This window comes from Coloeus monedula (genome assembly GCF_965178545.1).
Source record: "Coloeus monedula genome assembly, chromosome: 9".
Classification (NCBI taxonomy): Eukaryota; Metazoa; Chordata; class Aves; order Passeriformes; family Corvidae; genus Coloeus; species Coloeus monedula.
Window position 1 is genome coordinate 4179365 of NC_138789.1, and position 14803 is coordinate 4194167.

A 14803-nucleotide genomic window follows, 5' to 3' on the forward strand; every position below is an offset into this window, starting at 1 on the left:
AGATAAAACTCCCCGCAGTCTCAAAGGTGATGGGAACCTTTATTTTTGATTATTTTCATTGTATTGACATTGTCCTTTTATGCAAACTTAACTGTAAAACACTCTTGAGATATTGCATAGAAAATGCACATAGGAAAAACCACATATATACACGTCCATAAAAATAGAATACATCTTGGCAAAATTACTTGTGTACAGTGTATTGACATTATTGAACCAAACTTACATCACCTTTGGAGAAAAATGTTCCATGTGTGTAAAAGCCCAGACCATTTACTGAGCTGGGAGTATGGCAGTGGATATGGGTTTGGGTTAAATATTCTGGTATGGCAGAGTAAAAACAAACTTATAAAATATCTGGTCTATAAAGTAGAAGTAGCCACGTTGTTTTTTTCTTCCAAAAAATAGCAACATCTCTACACTTGCATGGAAACCAAAGGTACCAGTTCCAAATTCTCCTGTAGATTTGTTAGCTGCAAACAAACTATAATGTCATTTGTTTCAGCATTTGCAACCCTTTGGCATGGTGGCATTTGGTGGGTTTGAGCACACAACATAGTATAGCACAGCCTTAATTCTATTGGATAATTGATAAGGAAAAAAAATCTAATAGATACAAAATTTAAAACACTTAGCAACCTTAATATGTAGACCGCTTGAAATTACGGGTTTAGTTTCTTCAGTTACTTTCAGTGGAGGCTGCTCCTTGCTTACTGCTTTGATTACATGGATTTCTCTGCTAGTTTTCAGAACATACCGTGGAAAATTACTACTCCAGTGTAATAAATAAAGCAAGTGGTAAGAGGTCCTCAAAGCCATGGATCTTTCTCTTGAATTGGATCAATAGAACTGGAGAGGCAGCCTCGGGGAAGGAAGGGAAGAAAGAAGAGCATAGCACCCTTGGAAGTGCCGTGGTTCCCCCTGTGGCGCAGGCAGCAGTCAGGCTGAAGTGGTAGCACCCCCTGGCCCTGGGGAACGTGGTTCGGCCGCGGGCTCGCTGTCGGGGACGGCGCTCAGTAGGGGAAGGCGGACACGGCGATGTAGACAATGAAGGTGGTGCGGTACTCGACGCTGCCGTCGGCGCTGTAGGACAGAGCCCGCACGCCCATGCGGTACGTCCGGGGCTCGCGCAGCGCCCGCGTGGTGAACACCACCCCCTTCCAGTTCTCGTCCCTCAGGGCAAACGGCACGGCAGGGTCCTCGTCTGCCATCAGGAAGGTGGTCCTGGGGTGCATGACTTGGTCGTGAGTGTAGGCCACCAGCCGGATCAGGTCCTGCCCCGCAGCAATGCCGAAGGGCAGCGACAGCAGCTTGTACTCCAGGGCGTAGGTGCTCAGGTCACACTCCAGGTCGTTGGCCGGGCAGCTTTTGAGACAGAACCTAGGAAGAAGCAGAAGACTTTAGCCCAGGGAGAAGGCACAGTATCTTAAGTGCTGGGATAGGTTTTAGAGGAGAAATTCTTCCTGTTTAGCCTGTTGCAGATTAAAACTTCTCTACAAGTGCTTATGCACTCTTCCATTTGTTTCTCCTTTAGGGCTGCAGCCCATTTAATGTCCCTTTTTGCCTCACAGGATCATCTCAGAAAGATGCTGGCTACACTGATGTAATTAGCCCATTGGGTAAGTTTTACTGACCGTGCTCTTAAACACTAAAATAGGAAGACCTAGTTTAAAATGTTCTGGGCAGCTCCATTTGAGGTATCTGTCTGTTAGGTCATAAAGAATTTGGAATGAAGGACAGAATAAAATTTACTTCTATTAATCAAAAGTTAAAACAGGAGATCTTTGCTAGTGCAGTTTGCCAGTGCTAATGGAGGTCAAAGGACATGACCCATGTCAGCGTAAACATCATTGCAGTTGAGTTTGATCCCAGAACATGGTTTCTGACTATGAAACAACCTGTTTTTCCTTTGAGTATTTGAAAGATTAAAAGAAATCAAAATGGTTTTTTTTCCCAGAACAGGGAAATAACAAAGCTTAACAGAAACTGTAGCATTATTTTCATGACTAAAAAGATGCTTCAAAGATGCTTTGAAGCTGATGGCAAGTCAGGCCATTACCGAGATTTAGATTAAATGTTAGGAAGGAATTCTTCCCTGGCAGTTGAGGCAGTGGCACAGGTTACCCAGGGCAGCTGTGGCTGCCCCATCCCTGGAAGTGTCCAAGGACAGGGCTTGGAGCACCCTGGGTAGTGAAAGGTGTCCCTACCCATGGCAGAGGGTGGCACTGGATGTTCTGCTAAGGTCCTTTCCAACTCAGACCATCCCAAGACTCTGTTGACTCTATGATCTCTTATGTCAATGCCTTACCTTTAGCTACTGTGAGCTCTACTGGTGTCAGGCAAACTCAAGTTTTCTTCTTTAACAAGCACAGGTTAAGGAGCTGAGCTTGGAGCAGGTGAGAAGGGGCTGAGAAAAAAACATACCCAGAATGTGGCTCTCGCTGGTAGTTGGGTGGACAAGGAGTGTCTATGCACTGGTAGCTTCCTCTCATGTTGAAACACATCTGATTTGCTCCACAATTTATGTTCTCTTCAAAACACTCATCAATATCTGGATGGAAAAACATGCAAGGGATCAGCTGCTAGTAGAAGAATTAAAGGGTGAAAACTGAAGTGGGTAAAGTCTGAGCAGAGCCCAGAATGTGCCTCTGTTTGACCCTAGAGCTTGGAGCTCAATGTGTAATAGGTCACAGAATTAGAAGTTGCAACTGTCTAGGTTGCTGATGTTTTATGAAACATTGAAGCGTGAAATATAAAAACTTCTGAAACTTGACATTTTGAATGCTGACTCTCACATAACCAATTCAGAGAGGTAGGTGGCTTAGCCATGTCCCGGGCCTGGTTTGTGTCTGGTTTCTTTGCAGCCCTCCCCCTGAGCACTGCAGGGATGGCTCTCCGTACCTTGGCAGGTTTTGCCGTTGGGCATGAGGCGGTATCCCGAGGGACAGGCACACTGGAAGCTGCCCAGGCTGTTCCTGCACTCGTGCTGACACGTGTCTCTGCTCTCACACTCATCGATGTCTGCAGAGAGAAGCACCAACACCTCAGCATTCCCTGAGCCTGCCATGAACACAGGTACTTTTCCCCTATTTCTGTACTGCAAGTGTATGGACAGAGCTGGTGGGAGTTGTCCAGATCTTTTTTTCTGATGGGGTTGAACATCTAAGACTAGAGTGTCCTCTCCCCCTACCTGTGCCATTCCATGTAACTCTGCAGGCACTAAAGTCAGCTTTGAGGGGCTTCTCCCCTCGGTGAAGAGCAGCTGTGACAGATCCCAGCTGAGGAGAGCAGTACCGAGACAGAGCTCTGGGAGAAAGGGGGATGTGCCACCTGTGTCCACTGCCGGGGTCACACAAACACAGTCCTGCCCCCAAAGCCATTTGAGCTGTCTGATCATCAGGTGTTAAGCAAACATGCTTAGGGAACACCCAGACTCGCTACCTCGCCAGAAGAAGCCTTGTCACTGGGGGAGTCTTCCTTACAGCCACTCCCTCCTCAGGCAACGCTGTTTCCCTTTTAAACTGACCTCGCCCATGCCAGAGGGATGAATTAGGCTCGGTAGCTGGGATGACTGTCACTAAATGCTCTTCTTTTTTTTTTTTTTTTTTTTTTTTTTTTAAATCTCCCTCTCAAATACAGACCACATTATGTAAAGTTTTCAAAGCACATTAGTGTGATTTAGACACAGACAATTTATAATTATAATAGCTTTTTGAAACATCTGCCTAGTTCAGGACAGCAGTAAAGTAGTTCAGACTTGCATGGTTAAATCAGTGAAGTAAGGTCTTTGCTTCCCCTCTGACTGACAGGGGTTGCATTAGATCAAAATGCAAACAGAAAAGAGAAACAGATGTGACTACAAACCCCTGTGCTGTTAGCAAATCCTGATGGTTGTCTATTGAAAAAATTTTCTTTAACAAAAGCATAATTTGGAGGTATTTTTCATATTACACAGTAATTTTAAAATTTAGATATTTAGTCAATGAAATAAAAGTTTCATGGAATAATAATATTATTAACATTCATGGAATATTAACTAATTCCAACTGGAAGCTGGAATGAAGATCCAAAATTGAGCCTAACCCTTCCTTCCCTCAGTGACAGTGTATTCCTGGGCCTCTCAATTAAACTCCTGTACCATAACAATCCAGATGGATATGACTACTGAAACCTCTTCGTAGCTTAAATACAAGCTTTAATGTCTGCCCATCCTTAATTTTTATTAATTAAAAGCCTATCCATGTTTTTCACCATTACACCTTGCTGCGTCATCCCAGCAGTACTGGTTGCTAGAACCTTGCTGTAGATCACTGTTTACCTGAAAAGATGTCATGCCTACTGGGAAGTGTCATTTGCTTGAGATACTCAAAACACGAGTTAACTTGGCAAAGTCTGCCTTAAGAAAAGCATATTTCCAATAATTAATTCATTTTTAACATCCCTCCAAAAACCAGGGGTGGAGCTTCCCAGTTCCCATAACTGCCCATCTCCTCCTCAGGAGAGAAGTGCCTGTGCTGTCACTGCCAAACCCGTGATGAACCCGTTTGTTTGAGGGACCAAATTACATTGCAACCCCTTTTCTTACTTAATAATAATTTAAAAGCTTCTGTGCCTGTTGCCCGTGTGACAGTGACTGACCGTCCTATGGCACTGCTGGCACTGGGCCCAGTGTGCTCGCTTCTAAAATGTTTATTGCAAACCTTTCTGACACAGATTACTGCTGCCAGTGGGAGTCTGACAGAAGCACTGTGACTAGACTGGGGCTGCTGGTGGTTTTTGGAGTGTGAGAAGATTCACCAAGGTGAGCTAGTGTGGCCAGGAGAAGGAGAGTAGCACAGGGAAATACTTTGCAAACAGGTAATAAACCACACAATTAAAACCAGAGGTTACAAGGAGGTTTGAGAACATTTTTGCTGCAATGTGAGCCAAGACAGCAGAGACCAGAACATGCAGAACCCTCTGAATATTGACCAGGGTAATAGAAAACACAACCCCAGCACCACAAACCCTCAGCCCTTGGTATGTATCATACAGTAACCTAAGAGTAAGGCCCAAAACAGAGTTGCAAAGATAGGACTGACATTTACCTACACATCTGGCATTTCTTGCCTCATAGCCTTCAGGACAAGTTTCTCTAAGGTTCCTTCTAGTCCTGGAGAAAGGTATTCTGCTGTTCCTATACTCTGAGAAGGAGCTGTAGAGATTTGAGGAGTGCCTGTAATAGTGCTGCAGTTGCTGGTTGTCTCTCCCAGGGGAGAATTGAGCATAGTTATAGCTACTGTAATAGGCACCCGAATTTGGCACCCTCTCCAATCCGGCGCAAGATTTCCCATCACCCAGTAACTGTTGCCCAGGTGGACAGAAACACTTGAAGCTGCCAGGGGTGTTGGTGCAGTGAAGTGCACAGGGTTTAGGCACTTGTTCACATTCATTAATGTCTGCTCATGTGACATGATCCAGAGCCCCAAACCATGTGGAAAGGAGAGAAAACAAACAAACAACAACACATAACTATACATTTATATACACACAGATACATATCTCAGTCTCAGGAACAAGATGAAGACATAAAAGTGAGATTTGGAGGCAGTAAAACATGGAGAACACTATGCCAAGCAGGCAGGATCCACTGCCCTGGACTGTAAGAGACCTTCATTCTCCCACAGGCTGATGCCACTGTGCTCACCAGGACAGGAGCCCTGCTGAAGCCTTGTTTCAGCCTCAGCTGCTCCATACTCTCTTTGAAATTGGGGTTTTTCCTTAAGTGCTCCACAGATGAGTGGGAGAAGCTGCTGGGCCCTTCTTTAAAAGAGGATGCTTAACACAGAGCATTCCAGAGAAGTTCAGTGCTAGAAATTCCCTACACCCCACACCGATGGAAGCACAACAGGCTCCAATGTGGTTATTGTGCCTCATGTTGGGCAGTTCATAAAATCATGCAATGCTTTGGGTCGGAGGGACCTTACAGCTCAGCCAGTCACACCCCCTGCCATGGGCAGGGACACTTCCCACTATCCCAGGTGGCTCCCAGCCCAGCCCCGCCCAGCCTGGCCTTGGACATTTCCAGGGATCCAGGGGGTTGGGCACGTTCTAACTTTTCATGTTGTTACTGGTCATTCCAGCTGTGATAGGTTGGAGACTTTACATATTAATTCACTTTTGGACAATTAAAAAATAGAATTATTTTTGTTTTCCTAAGCAATGCTTTTTTCTTTATAGTTGTTTAAATTGCAATCCAAAGTTATTTGAGCCACCCCAGCAGTAAATATCCATCCTTAAATCAAATCTGAGTGCTGAGCATACAAAGTATGGCAAAGGCCTTGCGGGTACAACATGCTGAGTGTCCTTCCCTCCAAGTAACTATGAGTGTTCTTGGGACTGCAGGACCTTCTCCCACAGTCTCTCTGATACCACCAGAAAGAAATTTTCTATAGTTTTTATCAAGTCACTTCAGGCTCAGCTGGAAATTTGACACGCACTGTATTTCTTCTCAAACTTAATATTTCTTCACCAGAAAAAGACAAAAATCTGCTAATTCCAAACAACTCTGCAATGACCAGAAATAAAAAACGTGCTAATAACATACATCACAACATATCTAAAATTGACATATATTATAAACATTTTCCTACTAGAAATTAAAGATGATCTTAATGGCGACTCAACAACAGTTTAATTATTTTGTAGTAGTGTGTATTCTTTTAATTACTGTTGTTAAAATGCCATTAATCCAGTGTTGTTACAGTTTCATTTGGATCCCCTCTGAACAGAGGCTTTTGAGCACAGTTTATACTCTCCAAGCCACAAATTCACGAGAATAGTATTTAAAAGTCAATATTGTCAGAAACATAGTAGAACATTAGACTGCATTTTTATGAAGTTGTTAATATTTGATATGTTTAAGGGGATATTAATAATTAAATGCTTTAAGAGCTGGAAATCCAGAAGTAGAAATTGCAGAGTGTTTAAATATTTTCCAACTGTTATTTGGCAAACATACAACTGAAACTTCAAGTATTCGTGGAATTATCCTTAGGGTGCAATTTTCAGGTGTTACAAACAAGAATTTCACTTTAAGTATGGCAACAACTAATTTGAATTTTAAGTGCATTAATCTCAGGATGTGCTTAAGATGAAAAATTTATTCTTCATATACATGTAAAAGAAAACAAACTCATCATTTCCTTAGCACTCAAGTGCTGACTTTTACATCATTTACCTGCCTAAAATAAATTAACACTGATGTCTTTATGACAACCAATGTTCTTGGAACAAGTTGTGGATAAGCAATAGAAGATTAGCATATAAATTATGAAGACAACAGGTGAAAATTTGAACAATTTCTTTTGCAAGAGCAGCCTGTGCAATACAAGCAGAACTGACTGCACAGAGTCACCAGCGTCGGTTCCAGGGCTGCCCCTGTGAGAAGAGGCCACTGAGGCATGGGAACCCTAATATTTACAAGAACGGGCAAAATTACTTTGAAACTGAAATAGCTACATTTTCAGACTTTCTTTAATTTGAAAAACAATACCTGATTGTATATTCTAGATAGCCTTGCATGTATTATTTGCATTATAGCAGCTTTTAGCAAAGCCCTTCCACCTATGTGGAAAGGAGAGAAAACAACACAGCTCCCAGAAATGCTGTAATTCAGGTAAATGGGCACACAGAGATCTGTGGGGGTCACAAAGGAGCATCTTATCCCCGTCCAACAAACAAAACAGGGAATGGTGGCACAAGGGACTTTAGCCAGGGTAAAAATGGGACTGGCAGGAGCAAAGTTCACTTCTTCTATTTCAGTCTGGGCCCTACTTACTTTTCAACTCCTCCCTGTGCTCACTGTCAACAGTGACAATAAAAACTGGATTTTATTAACAAAACTAATACTTTGGATGAATCTATATTTTAAATATATTTTTAGGAACGTAAAAATTCAAAGGATAAAAACACTTTAGGAGAGAGGTTTCAGTGGCCCTTGGTCAGAAGGCAGCTTTTAAGGCTGCTGGTGTTTTGTGAAAACCTACAGTCCCAGACTTTATCTGGCTTTTTCCTGTCAGAAGTTTAAATGGCTTAAATATAAGTTAAAAGTCTGGGATTGGTTTTATTTCAGCACAGAGGCAGATGGCAGAAGTAATATCTTGGTCTACAGCCAAACACCACTTAGTGCAATTTAATCTCTCTTAAAAAAATCCCAAACATTCCTGGCTTTTGACAGTCCAAAATCTTAGGTTGTTAAAAAAAAAAAAAAGAAAATAACTATTTATCACTTAGGAGAGCTAACCTTGAAGAAGTCAACAGGGAGGAATGCTTTTCTGACATGATACCTTACAGCAACCGAAACCAACCTCACGAAAGTGTCACATACCCACATTCAGAAATCCTCATTATCAGGGTAGGTCAGCTCTTATACTTTGAATATTTGACATAAATGTAGTAAAGATGATTCTAAATGATCCTACTGCCTTCCTGAAGTCTCTTAAATGCCAAGGGAATTTGCTTATCCACTTGCACTGGCCCCACACATTAAACTCTCTTGCTCCCCATGTCCAAGCTCCAGAGCCTCCCATGGCATGGGAGAAAACCCTGTGTGGCTTTATGCCAAGATGGCACAGGGAGTGACTGCGTGGCTGGCATTCCTGTGAGTGTCAGGAGTCCTATTTCTTCCCTGCTGGGAGTCACTCATGCCAGGAAGGGAGCACTGTGCTCTACCTGCTGAGGAACCCCCCTGGCAGTCCTGGTGGGGGAATAGGTGTGTTTGGGATGTTCAGGAGCCAAACTCAGTTCTGGGTCTGCCAGGCCTCTTGCAGCTCCTTGGGGTGTGCTCCCTAGGGGCACCCACATGACTCTCTGTGTGACTGCCTTCCAGGGAGAGCCAGGGCAGGCCAAGGCACAGCCAGGCACATCAACAAACCCCATCTCATTTTTATAACTGAAGGCTCCTGTGGAGTGGTCTCTTGCCACATCCATCCACCAGTGCTCTGAGACCCTCTTACAATTTGTTTTCAAAGTACGGCCCCAAACCAATCTCTGTTTGGAACCATTTAGCTCTGACTGTTTGTTTAGAATGGAACACTTTGTTTTGGATGGGCAGTTTGGAACTGCAGAGCAAACTTGTCTCTACAGCATGGTCTTCCACAGGGATAGCACTGCTGGTGTGTTGCAGCAGAAAGCCAGGCAAAAGCAGCAGCGAAGGTGTGAGAGGACTGAGTGGCAGCTTACCCACGCAGGGCCTGGCCGTGCCCTGGGCGCGGAATCCTCGCGGGCACACGCAGCGGTAGCTGCCGCGGGTGTTCTCACACAGCTGGTTGTAGCGGCACTGGTGCGACCCCGACCGGCACTCGTCAACATCTGCAGCACACGGCAAGGGAACGGTCACAGCTCTGCACAATCCTTACTGGGGGAGGAAGCTGTGGCTGCTCCATCCCTGCAAGTGTCCAAGGACAGGCTGGATGGGGCTTGGAGCAACCCGGGATAGTGGAAGGTGTCCCTGCCCGTGGCAAGGGGGAGAAATAGGTGATTTTTAAGGTTCCTTCCAGCCCAAATCATTCCATGACCCTGCTGGAACAAAAGCTTTGGTACCATCTACAACATCCACTGTGCTTAAAACCCTCCCTGATAAGCAGCAGGGACCTGTGATCTTGATTGAGAGCTCCTGAGCCCAACTCTCAAGAAATCATGCAGACACAGGGCAAAACATTTCAGTCAATGAATAACTGAGAGAAATCAAGGTGCCAACACAGAAAAGACACCAAGGAAAATCTTACTGTTCTTGCTTGAGAACAATGGAAAACTAGAGGTGGCAAGGATACTACTGCTTTTTAATTAAAAAAAAAGGTAAATACAGATGTTCCCATAAGCAAAAACAAGTTGGTGCTTTAATATGTGCAGATATTAGTAAGTGGAGATGGACAATCTTCAGGATTATTTAAAAAACTAAACCTCATCATTGTCCCCGTGTTTCCCATCAGCACACAGTGCATTAATGCTTCTACTCACCAATGCAAGTCCCATTCTCTGCTTTGGTCATTCCACTGGGACACAGATCAATGCACTTATAGCCACCACGGGTGTTCTTGCAGAGCTGATCAGGCCTGCACACATTCTGCCGGCACTCATTGACATCTTATTCAAACAAAAGCCAAAAAAAAAGCAGGATTGCACTCAATTATGTAATGAAATTACCCTGTGTCTACACACTGAATAATTTCATGCACGTGGATCAGTCAGCCCAATTCTTGCTGCCTCTGGCTTTAGTACTGCTTGACAAATTCCAAAATATACATCAAGTGTATCATCCATAGCAGGATTTTCTTTCATAAATAAATAGAGCAACAAATACATGTTGAACTCTGTCTGTTGGAAGGGGGGAATGGACATTCAGAACTTCATCCCTACCCACGCATTTTCTGCCCTTCAGCTGGAATCCTGGGTCACAGCCACAGTGGAAACTTCCTATGGAATTGAAGCAACGCTGATGGCAGGAGTTGGACTCTTGACACTCATTAATGTCTGTGGAACAACACAAATCCTTGACACCAGGGCTCGGAATTGCCCCATGGGCATTACCTGAGCAGGGTTTGGCCGAGTTCTGCTCAGCAGTGTTTGCTGCTCTCCCATCTTTGTACAAGAAAATGCACACAGGGCACAAACCCAAGAATGCTAAGCTCTTCTCTGATGGGATTTTAAATTTACTTCTAAAGATGGAAGAAGCAAAAGATTAAAAACCAAAACAAACCTATAGAAAAACCCACGCCCCAAAAATCCACAACCTTAAGAATCAAAATTGATAGACAGATGCTTGGAGACGCCCTCTGAAGTGAGTTTCAGTTGCTGGAGAGCAGCATTTCCAGCTGATGGCCGCGAGCGCAGCCCGTGCGTACCTCGGCAGCTGGAGCCGTCGGGCGCCCTGCGGAAGCCGCTCCCGCAGCGCAGCACGCAGCGGAAGGAGCCAGGCAGGTTCTCGCAGTCCTGCCCCGCGTGGCAGCTGTGGCCCTCCAGCGCACACTCGTCGATGTCTGCAATGGAAACGAGCTGCACACCCCGCACAGCGGACACACACTCACCAGTGCCTTCAGCACCAGCAACTAGAAACACCTGACTGCAAATACATTCAGCTGTGAAATAATTAGAATACCACCAATAAATTGTATTCTTATAATGAGAAAATGGCCCAAATAAAACCTCTCCTTAGCAATTTAAGTGCCTTTTAAGGTATTTTAAAGCCTAAAATTATCTAAGGGGCATTTGTATCCAAGCCGTCCCCAGCAGCACCTCTCTTACCCTGACATGTTCTGCCATCAGCAGAGATGGTGAGGCCTTTGGGACAGGAGCAGTAGTAGGATCCCACAGCATTGTGACAGGTGTGGGAACAAGGATTTCCCACAGCACATTCGTCTTCATCTGGAACAAGAAAATATTTGAAAAACCAGTGAGACTTCAGAAGAAACTACTCCAATCTGATCCTTCCTCAGAGGGGTGCGACTGGAAAAGCCCACAGGACAAAACCAGATCCAGCAATTCCCTTCAATTGCAACCTTTCAAGAGGTAATGAAGTAAGTCCACAAAATCATTTCAGATGATTTCTCCCTAAAATAACCCTGACTCTAGAGAGACAGCCAGCTTGTGTACTTCTCTCCACCTCCATCCCCCGAGCGGGAACATGTGGGCTCTTGTCTGAGGTGCCAACACTCATCCTTTCCTCCACACAGGTCACCCAAGTCCTTTGTTGCTCTGCAGGCTCAGCAGAGCCTGAGGCTTTGTGTCCTCTAAGTGTACCTGAGGTACTGATGTAAAAGCTGTCTGGGCACTACTCATACTGTAGGTGAAGACAGAAGTAAAGTCTTCAACTACCCTTGGATCCACACCCTTTTAGCAAGGATAACTCACACTTTTTGAAGTACATACTTTGAACTCTAAATAAAAGGGATGTAGGTTCTGGTAGTTTAATAATGTGTCTAGCTCTGGAGCCACAAGCACAAGGTGGACATGGACCTCTTAGAGCAGGTCCAGAGGAGGCTATGGAGCCCCTCTGCTCTGGAGCCAGCCTGGGAGAGCTGGGGGTGTTCACCTGGAGAAGGGAAGGCTTAATGGATACTTTAGAGCCCCTTCCAGTGCCTAAAGGGGTTCCAAGAGAGTTGGAGAGGGACTTGTCACAAGGACCTGGAGGGATAGGACACAGGAAATGTCCTCCCACTGCCAGAGTGCAGGGATAGATGGGATATTGGGAAGGAATTGTTCCCTGTGAGGGTAAGGAGGCTGTTGGGGTCTCCTCCCCCGCCGTGCAGCCCTGGCAGAGGGGCCCTGAGGGCACAGACACGAGGTTTCCCTGCCCCTGCTCAGCCTTGTTCCCACTGGTTGGTTTGTGTTCCCTGCGCGGGCAAAGGAGCCTTGGTCCGGTGACTGGAACAGTTCCTGGGCAGAGCCCCGGCCATGCGGCTGGAGAAATAAACATCTCTCTGAAACATCTATCAAGAATCCGTCCATATATATTTCTTTTCCACAGGACTCCTTGTTTGATATGCGTGTTACAGTATCCCCGCTGTAACATAATGGTGGAGAATTGTGAGCAGAACTATCCCTGATCCCTAAGCGACTGATTTGTGTGAGTAACTCTGGATTCCTCTTCTTGGTTTTGTTTGCTATTCCATATCTAAACTATGGAAGAACCGTGGGAAGACTCTTGGCTCTCAGAGCCGCATATGGACATTCATCTTAAAATGATTCTTGAACAACGATTTGTAAATTTTAGCTTGATTCAAGCTCAAAAAGAACTGAAACACTTCCTGGCATGGTTGTTTAAGAACTTTTTCTATGTTTCTTGGGATTTAATTCTTACCAAGGAGTTTTGGAAGGCCGTTTGGACACAGTTAATATTGGAGTCAAAATATATGCCGATGGAAGAATATTTTCATGAATATTATTTAATTTCCGAGACTGTTGAGCAATGTCAGCTGTGTCCTGGTGAAGGGAAGCCTGGCTCAGGTGCGGCCCCGGCCATGTGCACCGAGAGCTCTGCGAGCAGCAGCGAGGCAGGTCCCGCGCACGGGCAGAGCCACGCGAGCCGCAGTGTTGGTGGCGGAGCGAGGCGCGGTGGGAGCGGCGGGACCCAGCGGTGCCCACCCGGCCGCGTGCAGCGCGTGGTGGAGCGAGCCCCGGGAACGCCTGACCGAGAGGGGCGGTGCGCGGGTGGTGGCGGTGGAGCGGAGCCGCGCCCGGCCGAAACGTGCACTGGAGCAGGGCACGGGGGAGTCGTCGCTCAGGGGCCTGGCCGAGACGTGGGTGCAGCGCCTGGCAGCGGCAGCGAAGCTGCGACCAGAGGAGGCGACGCACAGAGAACTGAGCGGCGCGGCCCGGCCCGGCCCGCACAGCCCCGAACGCGACCCCGGGAAGAGCGAGCAGGCACCAGCAGCTCCGACAATTCCAACACGGGAGCGACCGAAAGAGAGAGCAAAGACGCAGCAAGACAGAAAACAGCAGCCACTCGGAAAAAGGAAAAAATCATAGTAGCTAAGATCTTAGGAATAGTGAAATGGTATAATGTTAAGCAAAATTATGGTTTTATAACAAGGTGTGACAACCAGCAAGACATATTCGTGCATAGAACTGCTATTAAAAAGAATAACCCTGAAAAATGCATCCCAAGTTTGGGAGATGGAGAGGTGGTGGAATTCAAAATTATACAAGGTAGAAAAGGGTTACAAGCATTGCAGGTCACTGGGCCTGATGGTGTTCCTGTAAAAGGCAGTATATATGCAAAAAATCGTAGTCATGTTAGACAATATCTCCATTGTAAACCCCCCCTACAGTCTTCCTTTCCTAATCCCACCTTTCCCTTTTACCCTATGTCCTATTAACCCCAGTGTATTCCCAATCCGCTTTTTCATCCATGGTTTCCCTCACAAAACCATGCTTTTGCCAATTGTTTCCCCAAAAATCCCTTTCCAATGCCAAGTGGGGGATGAAAAGGGGGAGGGAAGAAATTAAACTCTCTCCTGCCTCAGTTTCCCCACAAATCATGCTCAGAGAGTTCTGTCTCCCTCCTGTCAGCCCTAAGATGTTCCACAGAATCTGTTTGGACATTTAAAGACTCAGGAGGGTGGCTTGTTTTGTTTTGAAACTGTTCTTGTTATGTTTATCCAGTTGTTTTCATTCTCCTTTTATTAAAATAAAACGGGTGAGGTGTTGGGGTCCCTCCCCCGCCGTGCAGCCCTGGCAGAGGGGCCCTGAGGGCACAGACACGGGGTTTCCCTGCCCCTGCTCAGCCTCGTTCCCGTTGGTTGGTTTGTGTTCCCTGCGCGGGCAAAGGAGCCTTGGTCCGGTGACTGGAACAGTTCCTGAGCACAGCCCCGGCCATGCGGCTGGAGAAATAAACATCTCTGAAACAGCTATCAAGAATCCGTCCATATGTATTTCCTTTCCACGGGACTCCTTGTTTGATCTATGCGTGTTACAGTATCCCCACTGCAACAGGAGGCCCTGGCACAGGGTGCCCAGAGAAGCTGTGGCTGCCCCTGGATCCCTGGAAGTGTCCAAAGGCCAGGTTGGATGGGGCTTGGGGCAACCTGGGCTAGTGGAAGGTGTCCCTGCCCATGGCAGGGGGTGGAAATAGGGGATCTTTAAGGCCCTTTCCCACCCAAACCACTCCAGGACTCCATGGTTACACCCACCAGTGTCAGTCAGTACCTGAGCAATAAGGCCCAGACGAGTCCAAAGCAAACCCTGCAGGGCACTGGTTGCTCCGGTCCCCTGTACGATAAAGGAAGCACATGTCACTTGTGGATAAAAATATGGCCAGTTCATT

At 46.0% G+C, this 14803-nt stretch overlaps 1 protein-coding gene across 1 annotated transcript in view; it reads right to left on the minus strand.

Moving 5' to 3' along the window:
* Positions 1 to 1013: 1013 nt before the first annotated feature.
* HMCN1 (hemicentin 1) overlaps positions 1014 to 14803 on the minus strand; it is a gene marked incomplete at both ends in the record, with an annotated part of 185973 nt that continues 172183 nt past the window's right edge. The window contains 10 exons of the mRNA XM_082287593.1: positions 1014 to 1380; positions 2425 to 2551; positions 2902 to 3021; positions 5088 to 5438; positions 9223 to 9351; positions 10000 to 10125; positions 10399 to 10512; positions 10884 to 11018; positions 11284 to 11403; positions 14686 to 14748. Of these exons, the coding sequence (XP_082143719.1) occupies positions 1014 to 1380; positions 2425 to 2551; positions 2902 to 3021; positions 5088 to 5438; positions 9223 to 9351; positions 10000 to 10125; positions 10399 to 10512; positions 10884 to 11018; positions 11284 to 11403; positions 14686 to 14748 (1652 nt within the window). The remainder of the gene's footprint in view (positions 1381 to 2424; positions 2552 to 2901; positions 3022 to 5087; positions 5439 to 9222; positions 9352 to 9999; positions 10126 to 10398; positions 10513 to 10883; positions 11019 to 11283; positions 11404 to 14685; positions 14749 to 14803) is intronic.